General features: G+C 50.6%; 1 protein-coding gene across 1 annotated transcript in view; it reads right to left on the reverse strand.

Moving 5' to 3' along the window:
* Positions 1–15,773, reverse strand: part of PTPRN2 (protein tyrosine phosphatase receptor type N2) — a 686,072-nt gene that overhangs the window by 428,618 nt on the left and 241,681 nt on the right. The window contains 1 exon segment of the mRNA XM_060107962.1: positions 11,596–11,953. Coding sequence (XP_059963945.1) covers positions 11,596–11,953 — 358 coding nt within the window.

Below are 15,773 nucleotides of genomic sequence, written 5' to 3' on the forward strand. Positions count from 1 at the left end.
AAACCGAGGTAGAGAAGATGTTACATCAGCCAGAGGCGGGGCCAGGGGGGCGGTGGCCCCAGGACACACCCAGTGCCCTGTAAGCATGACATACGTGACATGATACATAATTACACACTGGATCATTTACATATGAGGGATGCATTTGCACCACTACAAGAAAAGGTGTCTAATTCAGAAGTCTAGATTACAGTGAAGATATCCTTCAAACATGAGAGTGGAAGAAAGACATTTCCATATTATTTAAAAGAAAAGAGTTACGATGGTCCCTCACCCTGGTCCTGCAGTGCAGGAGATGCTAGGAAAAGCTCTGCAGGCTGGAGAGCAGTGGGGTGGCCCGGAGTCCCCCACAAGCTTTGCCGCAGGGTGGTGACAGCCCCGGCCTTGACTCCCTGTCAGCCAGGAGCTCCTGAGGCTCTGACCTCTGGGCCTCGCGGATCCCGGAGAGACTGATGTTCCCGGGGCTGCCCGCATGTACAGACAGCAAACGCTGCTTCCAAGTGCCAACCAACCAACCCAGAGCCCCACCCCGCCCCCAGGCGACTGGCCCCCTGCCCTGCGCACCCCAGGCCCAGGTCCCAACAAGTAGGGGCTGCCCCTCTGCCCCTCTGCCCCTCTGCCCCTCTGCCCCTCTGCCCCTCTGCCGCTGACATTATTCACACCAGCCAGTGCTGCCTTGCCTGCTCCTTCCTGCAAAGCCACAGAAAGGCCCTGCCTGCAGCTCCCCTCCGTCTGCCCCGTCACCAACCTGGTGCTTCCCCGTGTGGCCCCCGCCTTGGGAAACGACCTTTTTCATGAGAACCCCCTCCTGATCTGCTGGTCTCACCACACCTGCACAGTCATAAACCTGCACTTTGACGCAGCTTCCCGGGGAAGGAAACGCAGGCGGACGACTGCCCTGTGGCTGCTGCCTCCGCGGTCCTTGGCCCCGACCTGAGCCCCTGGGCAGGGCACTGCCCCCCTGCATCCCCACCTCCCCCTGCATCCCCACCTCCCCCTGCATCCCTCCCCCCACAGCCCCGTAGACACGTTTAGGGACCAAACGCTTGCCTTAAAAATAACTTCCAGCAGTGAACCTGGAAAAACATTTCTCACTTCCTCATCAACAGAAACATTGTAAAAACACAGAGGAGCATGCCTGACACAGAACAGCGCAGGAGGCTGAAGGTTTGAGGGATCCCAACCACACACAGTGTCAGAATTCCTGCTTTTCTGGGCTGACAAAGGGCACATGTTGCTTCGCAGAAAAGAGAAAAACAAAGGTAGAGTAAACAGTAAGAAAAACAACACCTAACTGTTTATTAAGCCTCTAGCATTATAAGCACATCAACTTTCAGTGGTCTGTACTGTTGCAGCCATGGCGTGAAAGGTGAGGAAATGCAATGCCCTGAAACTAGAGGCCGAGGCTTGGCCCCTGCAGGCGTGGACCCTGCCAGGGGCCAGAGCACGGCAGAACCCACCATGGCGTCCCAGGACACCGACCAAGGCAGGAAATGGATCAGTACATTTACGAGACGTTTTTTAACAAGTGTTGAATCCAAAATGTGTTTCTGCGGAACGCAAACTTAACCAGGAAATTCGGCTGAGGAGAACGTTCCATTCCCGAGGGCCTTGGTTCACCAAGGATCTGCTCCTGTTCTCCGCTGGACCATCCTCAACGCAGAGCTGTGTCCCTCAAACAAGGGTCCAAGAGGTGGACTCCCTGCCCCGACTGTGCTCTGCGAGGATCTTTCACCACCAAGTTAAGCCCCTGAGTCACGCTGCTGGCCGGTTTCAAGGGGTCCAGAACATTTCCTTCTAAGAGTCCACTTTCGCTCCGACTCCAGATTTAGGAACAGGACCGGTGGGGTTACTGTGCTAGAACCATAATGCGAATGGGGGCACACGGGTATCAGGGTGACAGTTCAGACCCTGGGTAGCAAGTCGGCCGCGGACTGAACTGTGGCTGAAGCAGGCAGACTCTCCTGCGCACGGCCTGGCCTGTGGGCGGCCATGTCCGCATCTCCTGACTCCCTGGTGCCGACCTCTGTGCAGGCGGCCAGGGCCTGTCACCTCCCTGTGACCTTTTTGCCCACACACGTGCCTCCCCCCAGCTGCTCTCAGGCTGCCTGGGTGGGAGACACACATTCCAGGTCACGAGGGAGGTGGATAATCAGTGAGAGACTCAGGCCTCCCAGAGGGTCTCAAACCCAAACAGCAGAGCTCAAGAGCAGGAACTCTCCTCCCACCCTTCGTCCTTTCCTTCCTTCCACAAATGTTCACTGCACATTTTCTATGCTCAGCTACCAAGGTGCAGGAATAATGCAGTTAGCAAAGCACTTGCTTTCATGGAACGTTCATCTATAGTAGAAGAAACAGAAAATAAACAATTAAAAACAAACACATACAATGTCTGGTGGTGATGGGGCCGTGGGAACAATAATCCAGAGCGTGGAGGATGGGGCAGTGGGGAGGGACGATGCTGTGTTAGACAGGATTGTCGGAGAAAAGCTCAGAGACCCAAAGAAGGGAAGTCCTGAGCCCAGGGACTATCTTAAGGAAACGCTCTGCGGGCAGAGGAAACAGCAAGTGCAAAGGCCCTGGGGCAGAAGCACTGGAAGGACAGAAAGGTGGCCAGAGTGGGTGACCTGGAGCAGCAAGGGGTGTGTGAAGTCGGGGGCATTTTACAGGGTCTCAGACCATGAAAAGGACCTGGATTTTTGCTGAGTGAGATGAGAAGCCCTTGCTGGGTTTTGAGCAGTGAGTCGTCATCTGGTTTACAATTTTAAGAGGCCTACAGGCTTGAGACAAGGTCAGAGCAGGGAGGCCAGAGGAGGCTCCTGCAGGAACCCAGCTGGGGATGGCAGTGCAGCAGGCAGAGCTGGCGGGAGCCTATGTGTGTTTCTGTGACAGGTCCAGATGGACCGGATGTGAGGTTCAGGGGACGGAACAGAGCCCAGGTGGGTGACAACAGACAGCAAAGCTGGAGGAGCTGTGTGAGGTCAGCTCCCAACGTTGGGGGAGCCTGGGCAGGGGTGGAGGCTCTCAGCAGCCCCTGAAAGCCTCCCACCGGGTGCTGTTTTGTTTTATGCAACCCAGGGCAGGAAGAATGATGGTGAAACACAGGGCAAGTCAGACCAGAAATCCTAAAAGACCCACCACAAACAGGGGGTCACAATCTTCTGGACAAAGTGTGCTCTGCAGCCAGCCACACCCGGGCTCTAGTCTCGGGGTCTGTCTGTGTAGATGGGTCAGTAACTCCCACTTGAAGGGGTTATTGAGAAAACGAAATCAAATGTTTAGACTGTCTACCACGTCTAATAACCAAATAGCTAAGGGGAAATTGTGCCCCTCCTCCAGTAATCTGTGCTGACATTTAATAACTCAGAGAAACCCTCCCTATGGTTACCTCATGTCCTTTCCCTTAACTTCCCTCAGCTTTCTCCTTATTTGGAGGGAAGAGCAGAAACAGATGTGCAGCGTGAAAACACTCATGTTCTTTAAGATAAAGACCAGAGAATGGGAGAGGCTTTTAATAAGAAACACCCATCTTCAAAATGGTATAATAAAATATAATTCCTAACATTGTCTCCTCTCATCCAAAAAAGAAACTTTTCAGATTACCATTAGTGAAAAATAACTAAAAACCCGCAGGTATATGACGGTAGATGCTAACTGCCTGACCGCGTAGGAGGACAGCAATTAACTCGTGTTAGCGGTCATCGCCCGCGTGGGTGCTGTTGACCACACGAGTCAGCTCAGAGGCACCCGCTGTCAGTCATCTGAGGATGCGCAGAAATGAGGAAATCCTCTTTAAAGAGTCTAGCCAGCGCTGGTGGACTGAAGAGGGACCGTGGCACAGAGCACAATCAAATACCACATGCATCAAAGTGAGACGCTCTGTTCCGGCTGCCGCACCATGTAATTCCGAGATCCGGCCGGCTTATAATGACATTTTAAGTAGCTTTCAATGTGCCAAGTGGGCTCTAGCAGAGCAATTACACGAAATGTCAGGACATCAAATATGTAAGGCCTGGAGTAGGAGATCAGCTCCCATGAACAACTGCTGCAGGCCTGACCTACAGAAATTATATGTCTTAATAGGGTCCCCCAGACAAATGCTACAAGCTTTAGAGAATAAGCAATGGTGTGCAGTTAACCTCACGGAAATCTGCTTTCACAAAGAGGATGCGAATCATACACAACAGTGTTTGCTCCTCTGTGCCTTTACCACCACGTGTACATGAAAGTACACAGTTTAGGCACGTGTGAACACACACATCACCACCATCGTCACCACCATCACCATGATCACCATTACCACTCTCATCACCCTCATCATCACCGTTATCACACTTAGGGGAGCAGCCTAGACACACGCTGGGTGGCAAATGCAGACCACAGTAGGACACTTCCCAGGAAGGGCTACCCGGGGCAGCCCCTGAAATCTGTCTACATTAACTAAATGGGCTGAATCAGCAAGGCATTTGGATCCCATTCACAGAAACACCCTCTGAATGTGAGAGCGGCCGAACTCCCTCCCCGCAGCAAAGGTTGGATGGTAGATGCCCAGGCGTGCACGCTTCATGCTGCAGTTCTGCAGACAGGAACTCAATCTATGATCAGAGCCAAACCAATGTGTACTTACCACAATTTTTAAAAATTTAAATACAAAAGTGGCTTCACACTTTTTATCACCTCAGAGTGACTGGAGTTCGTGGGACTTGCCTGAACTTTAACCCAGCGATGGAGGAAGAACGAGCCCTGGCGAATGCACTGAAGGGACACGGAGAGGAGAAGCAGCAGCTGCGCACAGCCACACCCAGGTCAGCCGTGCAGCGCGAGGCCTCACAAACGCACACGGAGCACCGAAAGGCACACCCAGTGCTCACAGCACCTACCTGGCGGTGATGAGATCAAAGGTGACTTGTTTTCTTCTTTCTACACATCTATTATTCTGGTTTTGCAGGGTAACCATTTACTAGTTCTACAACTGATAAAAAGCACAACAAATAATCCTTTACACATTCTGATTTCCACAGAGAACTGATCACAGAATACAGAACAACACTCTAACGAGAAGCGCTCCCAGCTGGGCCACAACCCGAGACACCGTGTCCTAAACAGGAGAAGCTGGACCAGCCGTGTCTGAAGCCCACACTTTATACTTCGCCGTTTGCCCTTGCCATTATCCTACTGCACATTGGTCTTTTAATTTTATGTGAATTAAAGCTTTTTCAAAGGCGACAAGGTGTAAATAATGAATAAATGAAGGAAGAGGGTCTCTTTTCTAAGTTTTTACCAAATGAACATTTGCCACGCATATGAAGTCTGTGGCCTGATTTACTGATTCGGGAGCAGGGATGGGTGGGTTTTCAAGAGCCCTGAGGGCTACAGATTGGTCTCGACCGTCCTGCAGAGGGGCAGCCACTATCCGGATCACCCACGTCTCCGTCCTCCGCACTACCCACTTTGGGTGCCCGGCACAGCCAGCTCTCCAGCGCTGCGCCCCCGGGGAGGTCACACACCCTGGCCCTCTGGGCCTCCCTTCTGACTTTCTCGCTGGTGCTTTCAAGGTGAAACTGGGTTTTGAGGACAGGGCTGCTGTGTCCTTGCGCCTTCCTAAGGATCCTGTGCTCATGGCTCACTGAATCTACCTGAACGCTCCCCGAGGTTCTGACGGATATTAGACCGAATGGCAGGGGCAGTTTTCCAGGGGTGAGTGGTGTGGAATGGCCTGCCTGGGACTGGTCTGGACAGGTAACCCCGGGAAGCTCTGGGGCTTTAGAAGAAGGTTGGTCTTTTCTTGCCTTGTCCTTTTTCACTCTGTAAGAGGAGAACCCTTCCTCCTTCCAGCCCTGGCTGACACCCCTGCCCCCAGGTGACCCTTCTCTACTCCTGTGCTCCCCCTAAAGGCTCAGCACACAGCTTTGCACACGACGAATAGTCAGAGAAAGCTAGAATTTGGAGCTGAATGGCCACTTAAAACATTAGAGTCCAGGACCAACTAGCCCAAGAAACAAAGCAAATTGTGTTTAAATCTGCATTTTAGACAGTTGGTTCTTAAAAGCTTCCATCCACTTTGCCTTAAGTGATCTGACTTTGGGACAACTGCTATCACCTGCCATCTCAAGCTGCAGTTTCCTCATCAGGAAAATGAGGTTGACAATAACACCATCTTTCATGTTGACGTGAAGAGCAAATGATACCATTCATCCACTCAGCAAACACCTGGCAGGGCACATGCCGAGTCCTGGGTGCAAATGTGAGAAAAGAAGCACAGTTTGCTGGCTTCCTTCAGCTGATGGTCTACAAGCGGAGACAAACGTTTATCAAATACATGCAAATGCGCAAGTCAGACTGCGAGACGTGCTCCAGAGAAAAGTACAGCCCTGCGAGGGCTTCCCTCGAGGTGGGGTAGGGTGAGGTAAGCTCCTCTTGTCGAGGGATCGAGCCCTTTCCAAACAGTCAAGGTGAAATGTGCCCACAAGGTTACATGGCCGGGGCTGCTGGACGCCAACGAGACACAGGGAGGTAGCGTCCCCCTCGCAGAAGGTCGCCGCCCCCGAAGGCTTCCTGCCGAACGCTGGACACGCGGGTCCCATCTCCGAGCTCCTAGCTTACAGGGCGAGTGGAACAGAGGAACAAGTGCACGTCCTCTTCGGGGCCATCAGGAAAGTACAGGACATGGTAAAAGGACAGCATCAACAGGCAGGAAAGCAGAGAGGTGGTCTCGCCAAGAGAAAACCCACAGCCATGGCGACCTACAAACCGCGAAGGATCACAAAGGGATGAATCTCTCCTCTGAGGAGCGAGGGATTCGAGCTCCACAGGAGGCTCTCCAACCCCTAGATCCTGCACAGGAGAGAGGAGCCCCCAGAACACCTGGCTTTGAAAACCAACAGGAAACACATCTAAGAAAACTACAGAACTACAGAGAATGGGAAATTCGCTCTTAAAGGGCCCTTGTGCAGACTCACTTGACTCAAAACCAACGCAAACGTGCCTGACTGCAAGGCACCTGGATCACAGAGGAAGGAGACCCACTTACTCATCTTGAAGTACCTGCTGGAGAAACAGGGACCACTTGGGATGCTCCCCAGGGACTGGGACACTGCAGGCACCACTGTGGAAACTGCCACCTAACCTGTTAGCACCGCCGAGAGCGCTGCCGCCCCTGCACCTCAGCAGGGCTCGCGACCAGTCGAGCGATAACCCCACCCGCCAGCGCCCCTCTGCAACCCTGACCTCGCCACAACAGGAGGGCAGGTGCCCCACACGGGCACACCCCTTGAGCCCTGGGCTCCGGTGGCCAGTGGGATTGCACCTCTGAGCCCCACAGGATGTCTCCTACAAAAGCCACTCCTCAAGACTGGGGGAGGTAGCCGATACACCTAACACAGAGAAACAGACACAGAGAATTAGGCAAAATAAGGAGTCAAAGGAACATGTTCCAATCAAAAGAACAAGACATAAACCTCTGAAAAAGAACGAAACGAAATAGAGAAAAGCAACTCAGCTGATAAAGAGTTTAAAATAATGGTCATAAAGATACTCACTGAACCCAGAAGAAGAATGGATGAACACAGCCGGAACTTAACAAAGGGACAGAAATTATAAGAAAGTACCAAACAGAAGTTATAACTGAACAGAAAAATGCACTAGAGGGTTTCAACAGCAGACTGGATAAGGCAGAAGACGAATCAGCAGCTGGAAGACAAAGCAGTGGAACTCAGAGCTGCAAAACAAAAAAGAACTTAAAAAGTTAAGATATTTTTAAAGACCTCTGAGAAAACATCAAGCGAAATAACATTTGCTTTATGGGGACCCCAGAAGGAGAAGAGAGAGAGAGAAAGGGCCAGAAAAATTATTAGAAGAAATAGTGGCTGAAAACTTCTCTAATCTGGGGAAGGGAACAGACATCCAGGTCCAGGAAGCCCAGAGGGTTCTGAAGAAGATGAACCCAAAGAGACACATACCAAGACACATTACAATTAAAATGGTAAAAGTTAAAGACAAAGAGAATCCTAAAAGCAGCAAGAGAAAAACGACTTGTTCCATACAAGGGAACCCCCGTGAAGCTATCAGCAGATTTTGTAGCAGAAAGTTTGCAGGCCAGAAAGAAGTGGCATGACATATTCAAAGTGCTGAAAGGAAAAAACTTCCAGCCAAGAATTTTCTACCCAGCAAGGTCATCATTACTTGTTCATGGATTAGAAAAATTAATATTGTGAAGATGACCATACTATCCCAAGCAATTTACAGATGCACTGCAATCTCTATCAGAATTCCAATGGCATATTTCACAGAACTATAACAAATCATTCTAAAATCTGTAAAACCACAGAAGACCCTGAATATCCAAAACAATATTGAGAAAGAAGAACAAAGCTGAAGGCATCAAGCTCCCTGACTTCAGACTATACTACAAAGCCTCAGTTATAAAACGGCATGGTACTTCACAAAAACACACACATAGATCAATGGAACAGAACTGAGAACCCAGCAATAAGCCCACACTTATATAGTCAATTAATCTACAATAGGGGAGGCAAGAATATATAATGGAGAAAAGGCAGTCTCTTCAATAAATAGTGTTGGGAAAACTGAACAGCCACATGTAAAAGAATAAAACTAGACTACCATCTTACACCATACACAAAAAGTAACTTAAAATGAATTAAAGACTTGAATGTAAGACCTGAAACCATGAAATTCCTAGAAGAAAACATACGCAGTAACCTCACTGACATGGATCTTAGAGATGTTTTTGTGGACCTGACACCAAAAGCAAGGGAAGCAAATGCAAAACATAAACAAATGGGGCTACATCAAACTAAAAAGCTTCTGCACAGCCAAGAAAACCATCATCAAAGTGAAAAGGCACCCTACTGAATAGGAAAAGAGGCCTGAAAAGCATATAATAACAAGGGGCTAATATCCAAGATATAAAAAGAACTCATACAACTCAACGACAAAAAGTCAAAAACCTGATTAAAAAATGGGCTGAGGATCTGAATAGACATTTTTCAAGAAAGACATACAGATGACCAACAGGCACATGAAAAGATGCTCAACATCACTCATCATCAGAGAAATGCAAAGCAAAACCACAATGAGATATCACCTCATCGATATCAGCTGTCAGAATAGCTATTATTGAAAAGACAAGAAATAACAAATGTTGGACAGAATGTGGAGAAAAGGGAACCCTCGTGCACTATTGGTGGGAATGTAAATTGGTGCAGCCACTTTGGAAAAGAGTATGGAGATTCCTCAAGAAATTAAAAACAGAACTACCATATGATCCAGCAATTCCACTCTTGTGTACTTACCCAAAGAAAACAAAAACACTAATTCAAAAAGATATATGGGGCTTCCCTGGTGGCGCAGTGGTTGAGAGTCCGCCTGCCGATGCAGGGGACACGGGTTCGTGCCCCGATCCCGGAAGATCCCACATGCCGCGGAGCGGCTGGGCCCGCGAGCCATGGCCGCGGAGCCTGTGTGTCCGGAGCCTGTGCTCCGCAACGGGAGAGGCTGCAGCAGTGAGAGGCCCGCGTACAGCAAAAAAAAAAAAAAAAAAAAAAAAGATATATGCACCCCCATGTTCATTGCAATAGCCAAGATACGGAAGCATCCTAAGTATCCATCCACAGATGAATGAATAAAGAAGATGTGGTGGGACTTCCCAGCGGTCCGGTGGTTAAAACTTCACCTTCCAGTGCAGGGGGTGCAGGTTCAATCCCTGGTAGGGGAACTAAGATCCCACATGCCTCAGGGCCAAAGAACCGAAACATAAAACAGAAGCAATATGTAGCAAATTCAGTAAAGACTTTAAAAAAAAATGGTTCACATAAAAAAAAAATCTTAAAAAAAAAGATGTGGTACATACATATATACAATGGAATATTACTCAGTCATGAAAAAGAATGAAATTCTGCCTTTTGCTACAACATGGATGGACCTAGAGGGTATTAAGCTAGTGAAATAAGTTGGACAGAGAAAGACATATACCGTATGATTTCACTCATATGTGGAATCTAAAATAAAGAAACAAAATAAAGCAAAACCTCATAGATACAGGGAACAGATCAGTGATTACCAGAGAGGAAGGGGTTGGTGGGGGCACAATGGGTGAAGAGGTCAGCTGTATGGAGATAGATGGTCATTAGGCCTTTGACGGTGACCACTGTGTAGTGTATACAGATGTCAAACTAAAACGCTGTCCACCTGAAACAATATTTTTTTAAAAAAATGATGCAAGGGAATACAAGAGGGAGGAGAAAGCTTTTGTAGTTTAAAAGGGGCTTAACAGGCATGTGCACCAATTCAGTGGACCGTCTTTGGATCCTGCCTTCAAACAACCGACTGTAAAGAAAATTTACAAGTGAGAAATTTAAACATAGATTAGATACTTGGTGATATGAAGACATTAGTATGAAGTTTAACATGGGATAAAGCAGTTTGGTTATGTTTATTCGGGAGTCGTATCCCTGGCAGTGCAACGCTGAAGGGTGACGGGTGAGATGTGACATCATAGGGGAGGAGGGGGTCACAGAAGGAGCGCGAGGAGCCCGGCAACGCGCGCGTGGCATTCATCCTGCAGGTCTCTCTGTTTGCTCTGAGACTAACATTTTACATGATTCTTTAAAGCATACAGCGCAGCTGGGAAGACAATATACATAAAAAGATAACCCACACTGCAACGTAGCACAGGAGAAAACGCAAACGAAATGATGCCATTAATGAGAGTCCCTGGAGAGTGGAGAGCACCTTCAGAGGATGTTCCCCCCGAAGCCCCACCAGAGCAGCCCGATCCAGCCTCCACTTACAGGCAGGGAGCGCTAATGGGCACGGACACTCAATATTTTTTTAATCTGTTACCTGCTTGATGTTATTATTTGTATACCTTCAAAGGAGAAGTCATATTTTATTGAAATCGCACTTCATATTTTATGGTCTTAGGGAAAGGCTGTTAGAAAACAGATGTGGCCCTCGGGCATCTTACAGAGGCTCGGACCGGCCAACAGCCCTCCTCCCGTGGGGTGACCACAGCAGGGGTGACTCACATCACGGGCCAAAGCGGCGGCCTCAAGGGCCGGTCACTTCAAGGGCCCAAGTACACTCACGGCACTGGGGGCAGCATTCATTTCAGGCCGGTCTCATGGGGACCAGCAAACACCCATAAACCAAGGAGCTGGGCATGAGTCTGACCACAGGAGTGGAGAGGCAGAGACAAAAGGAAAGGGCAGTGGACTCAGACGCCGTTTATGTTCAATTTGCCACACGCTGGGCGGGGCCAGCTTTGGCCTGTGAGTCCTGTTCCCTCATCATCTCCATCAATAAAGTCATAAAATAGCGAAGACTGTCGGGGCAGCGAGAACTGAACGCGGAGGGCGCCTCCCCCAGGAGATCCGAAGGCCCCTCCGCCGCAGTCATCGGCCGCCTGAGTCCCCGCGACCCAGAAGCAGGACCAGCACGGACGGCCCCTCCCACCCCTCGGCCCCGCTCCTCCACAGGGGAGCCTGGTGCGCGTGGAGAGAGCCTCGGAGGCCCAGCCTGGGCAGCCGCCCAAGAGACAGAAACAAGCTGACGACAAGCACGCAAAATACTTACCGTCGTCCGTGCCCAGGGCGTCCCTGGGGTCCGGGGGCGAGGGCCATTTCTGGGGGGCCGCTGGTGCCGAAAGGACCCTGGGCTCTCGCCAGGGTGCGTGCACGAGAGTGCGGGGTGCGGGGTCGCCGTCCCTGGGGGGCGCGGGGGGCTTCCGGGCCGCGTAGGCACCCAGTGCGGCGACCAGACTCTGCCTGTCCACACTGCCGGCCACCTTGGGGCTGAGCTCGTCGGGCTGGAGCCTGCGGAGCGTGCGCAGTGGTTGGTCCCCGGGAAAATCAGTCCGGGACGCGGGGGTGTAGGTCAGGGCGGACGTCCGGGCCATGAAGGTCAGCACGCTGTCGGCCGGGGGGTCCTCACCCTGCAGGGGCTGGGGGACAAACAGCAGGTGAGCGCCCATTGATGGGCAGGCCCTGAGGTGGCACCGGGTCTGGACCTCCGGGCGCTAAACAGCACCAGGCACCCGGAACGCGCACCCCAAACAGGCATCATGGATTAATTCACCGATGGGTCGGGTCCCACGTCCACATTCCTCCCACAGTGTTTTTCTCGTAACAGCTTTATTGAAATACAGTTCACACGCCACCCCATTCAGTGTTTTTAGTAGATCCACAGAGCGGTGCAAACGTCGCCTGATACAGAACACTTTATCACCCCATTCCCATTCCTCCAACTACCTCCCTTCTCCATGAATTTGCCTATTTTGGACATTTCATGTAAACAGAATCACAATGGGGCCTTTGTGTCTGGCTTCTTTCGATGAGCACGATTATTCCAAGGTGCATCCGTGTTGTCGCACATTGGTGCCAAATTCCTTTTTTTTTTTTTCTTTTTTGCGGTATGCGGGCCTCTCACTGTTGTGGCCTCTCCCGTTGCGGAGCACAGGCTCCGGATGCGCAGGCCCAGCGGCCATGGCTCACGGGCCCAGCCGCTCCGCGGCATATGGGATCCTCCCAGACCGGGGCACGAACCCGTATCCCCTGCATCGGCAGGCGGACTCTCAACCACTGCGCCACCAGGGAGGCCCCCAAATTCCTTTTGATGATGGAAAATTATTCTGATTAAGGACAGAGCACATTTTGGTTCCTTCATTCCTCAGCTGGTGAACATCTGGGCTGTTTCCATTTTGGGGCCATTATGAATAACACTGCTGTGAACCTTCGTGCACAAGTCTCTGTGTGGACCTACGTTTTCATGTCTCCCGGGCACGTGCCTGGGAGTGGGGTGCCGGGCAGTGGTCAGCTCTGCATGAACTGTCCAGGAGCCGCCAAAACGTGTTCCCACGTGGCTGCACCACTATCACCGTGCCAGCAGCGTGTGAGGGCTCCACTTCTCCACTTACTATTTTTTATTTTATATTATAGCTGTCTTCCTTTGACACAGCCGTGCAGTGGTGTGGATGCTCCTGTGGGCCTGCTGGTGAGTGATGCTGAGCCCCTTCTCACGTGCTCGTGCCTTCTGTGGGGAACGTCTGCCCAACCCCTCTGCCTGCACTGGTGTGTACTGTTAGCTCCACAGAGCAGCTTCCCCCGCGACTGACTCTCTCCTTTGTCTGATGGTTTTTATTTCACTCCAGCTACTGTCTTTACCGATCACTTAAATCCCTTTTACATCCATGCAATCCTTTTAACAGCGATATTCTAGCCGGTGAAGCTGCTGGGGCCTCTTGCTTTACAGATGATGTCGAATCCATGGCCGTTCCCTCAGCCTCCACTCACCTTCCCTCCTCACTCGTTTAGTAAACGTTCCCCAGACATGATCTCACCACAGTTTTCCCCACTAGACAACACGAGGCCCCGTTTCCTCACGTCTGGGACAGCTGTAGAAACGTTAGACATCTCAGTGTTCTACCTCTGACGGTGGCACCATCAGGACTTTGTAGACACAGTGATTTCCCACTTGGAGATTACTCAGGGCTGCTTTCATGGTTTTTCTCTGGGTGCAGGGACCATAAACTTTTAAAATCTTGCCCGTTCATATTTTCTACATGCACCTCCCTTGGGGCACAAATCAGTGTTTAGTCAGTGGGTACATACTTGGGGATCTAGTTAAGACGTGCAGCCATCACTGAATTTAAAACAATGGTTCAGACTCCCAAATCGATTTTAAAAATATTTGCGTTCAGCCTTGCAGGATAGATTTTCACGTAGCAAGCCTGAAGCAGGAAACTGGGGTTGACATGGGTGCTACTTTCCTTACTCACATATGAGCTTGGGAAAGTCACCTGACCTCTTGACACTCGGTTTTCTTCTGTCAAAGGAGATTGGCCATTATCTCTAAGCTTGTTTTTAGGTCTAAATGATGTGATTTTAGTTGTCATCCAAATTGTATAATTTTGTTCAAGTGCTGGCTGAAATCAACTGCTTTTCCTTTAGAAGAGAAAAAGTAAGATTCATGACAGAGAGAGAGAGAGAGAGAGAGAGAGAGAGAGAGAGAGAGAGAGAGGATGCCTCCACAACAAATAGCCCCTCCAGCAGTTTTGCACAAATTGGGTGTAAGTGTCAATCTTAAGTTCAGCCTGAACTTCCGCGGAGAAAGGCTGTCTCTGAACACCTGGTCGGGCCCCAGCGCTGGGGGCTGGACAGCCTCCGAGAGCCTCATTACGGTGCCACGAGCACAAACCCTCTTTGCTGCGAATGCACCTTCTACTCAAAGGGCCTTTCATTATAGTCGAGTGGAGAGCTTGGGGGGTGGACACAGCAGGCTGCACGCAGCGCAGACAATCAGTGCTGAGTGTGATCCGTGCAGTGGACCAGGGTAAACAATCTGTGTGAGGTCTTTTATGCTCTGAACCAAATTAAGGTGAAGAGGGAAAAAGAATATTTCAGTAGGCAGACTGCAAAAGTAATAATAATAAAAAAAACTTCAGTTTTCACAGGTGACCCCAGGTCCTCTGAGAGTGGGAGAGCTTACCGCGGCCCCGGGTGAGGGTGCCCAGGTCACCCAGAGCCTGGGGGCGGGGGGAGCAGCGAGGAAGGTATCCTCTCAGTTGCTTCCTCTTTGAGGCTTCCTAGCTGGACGGAGTGGGCAGGTAGAGGGAGCCGGACTCTGGGCAAGGCCGCCGGGCTTGGATCTCACCTCTGCTGCTTAGTGACCTTTGCCTTGACGAGTTATTTAGCCTCTAAGCCACCTGTAAACTGGGGATGATGGTCGTAGCACCTGGCACAGGAGCGCTAGTAGCCCCTACTTGCTAGTGGCTTACCGCTAGCCTACTAACAGCTAGTGGCTGTCACTCACTTGCCCGTCTCACACCCGCATTTCCTTTAGAGCAGGGGGGACCTGAGCACCAGCCCTGAGGGAGCCATCCAAGTGGACTCTGTTCCACTTTCACCTCTGAGTCTAAAATTCTACAACTCATTTTCAAACCCCTATTCTGAAGATGTTTTAAACCTCAGTTCAACAAACCTATGATGTCAGATTTCCTAAGATAACGCTGAATAATCGTTATGACTGGAGTTGCCCAAATCTGGAGATTAGCAACCTTTGAAAAGCATGAGAACTGGCCAATTTCCAGCACACGGTACAGCCACTTCTGGCACGTTAACCCTTCACACTATGTGTCATACAAATCTAGTTTGGGTGTCGTTGGTGTGGTCTGCGTCGTGTGTGTGGAGCAGCTCAGAACTGCTGCCAACCTTCCTGGGACGAGATTCCTCAGCCCATCGTGCTCCACACGAGATGGCGCAGGTCCACTCCCTGCACATCCCACAAGGGTCTGCGGAGTAAACCAAGGGGACAGGAGGCTCGGCTGGGAGACTGGCCCAGTCCTGTCAGCACAGCTCTGCAGAACCTTCATAACTTTCTAACCTCTTTGAGCTCCATTTCTGCTCCTACAAAACTGGGCGGGGGGGGGATCCTTTTTTTCTTGAAGCAGTTGTATTAGGGAGAGTGTAGGTACCTAGCTCAGCACGTGGCAGAGGAGGCACTGGATCAATGGTTGTCAGCACCAGCATCATCGCTACCACGCGTCGCCACCACCAGCAGCATCACGGCCACTACTGCTGCTGTGTGCTGAGCTCGGGACCTCATTCTACATTCTCCGGGGGAAGAATGCCTCAAACATGGACCTGTCTTCAAACAGCCTGCAGACTGAAGTGGGAGTTAAGTCATAGACATTAGTAACTATAGTGGAAAGTATATTAAAGAGGTTTGGTGAGATGGAGTTTGGAAGGAAGGGATCA

Source organism: Mesoplodon densirostris, chromosome 9 (genome assembly GCF_025265405.1).
Source record: "Mesoplodon densirostris isolate mMesDen1 chromosome 9, mMesDen1 primary haplotype, whole genome shotgun sequence".
NCBI classification, from domain to species: domain Eukaryota; kingdom Metazoa; phylum Chordata; class Mammalia; order Artiodactyla; family Ziphiidae; genus Mesoplodon; species Mesoplodon densirostris.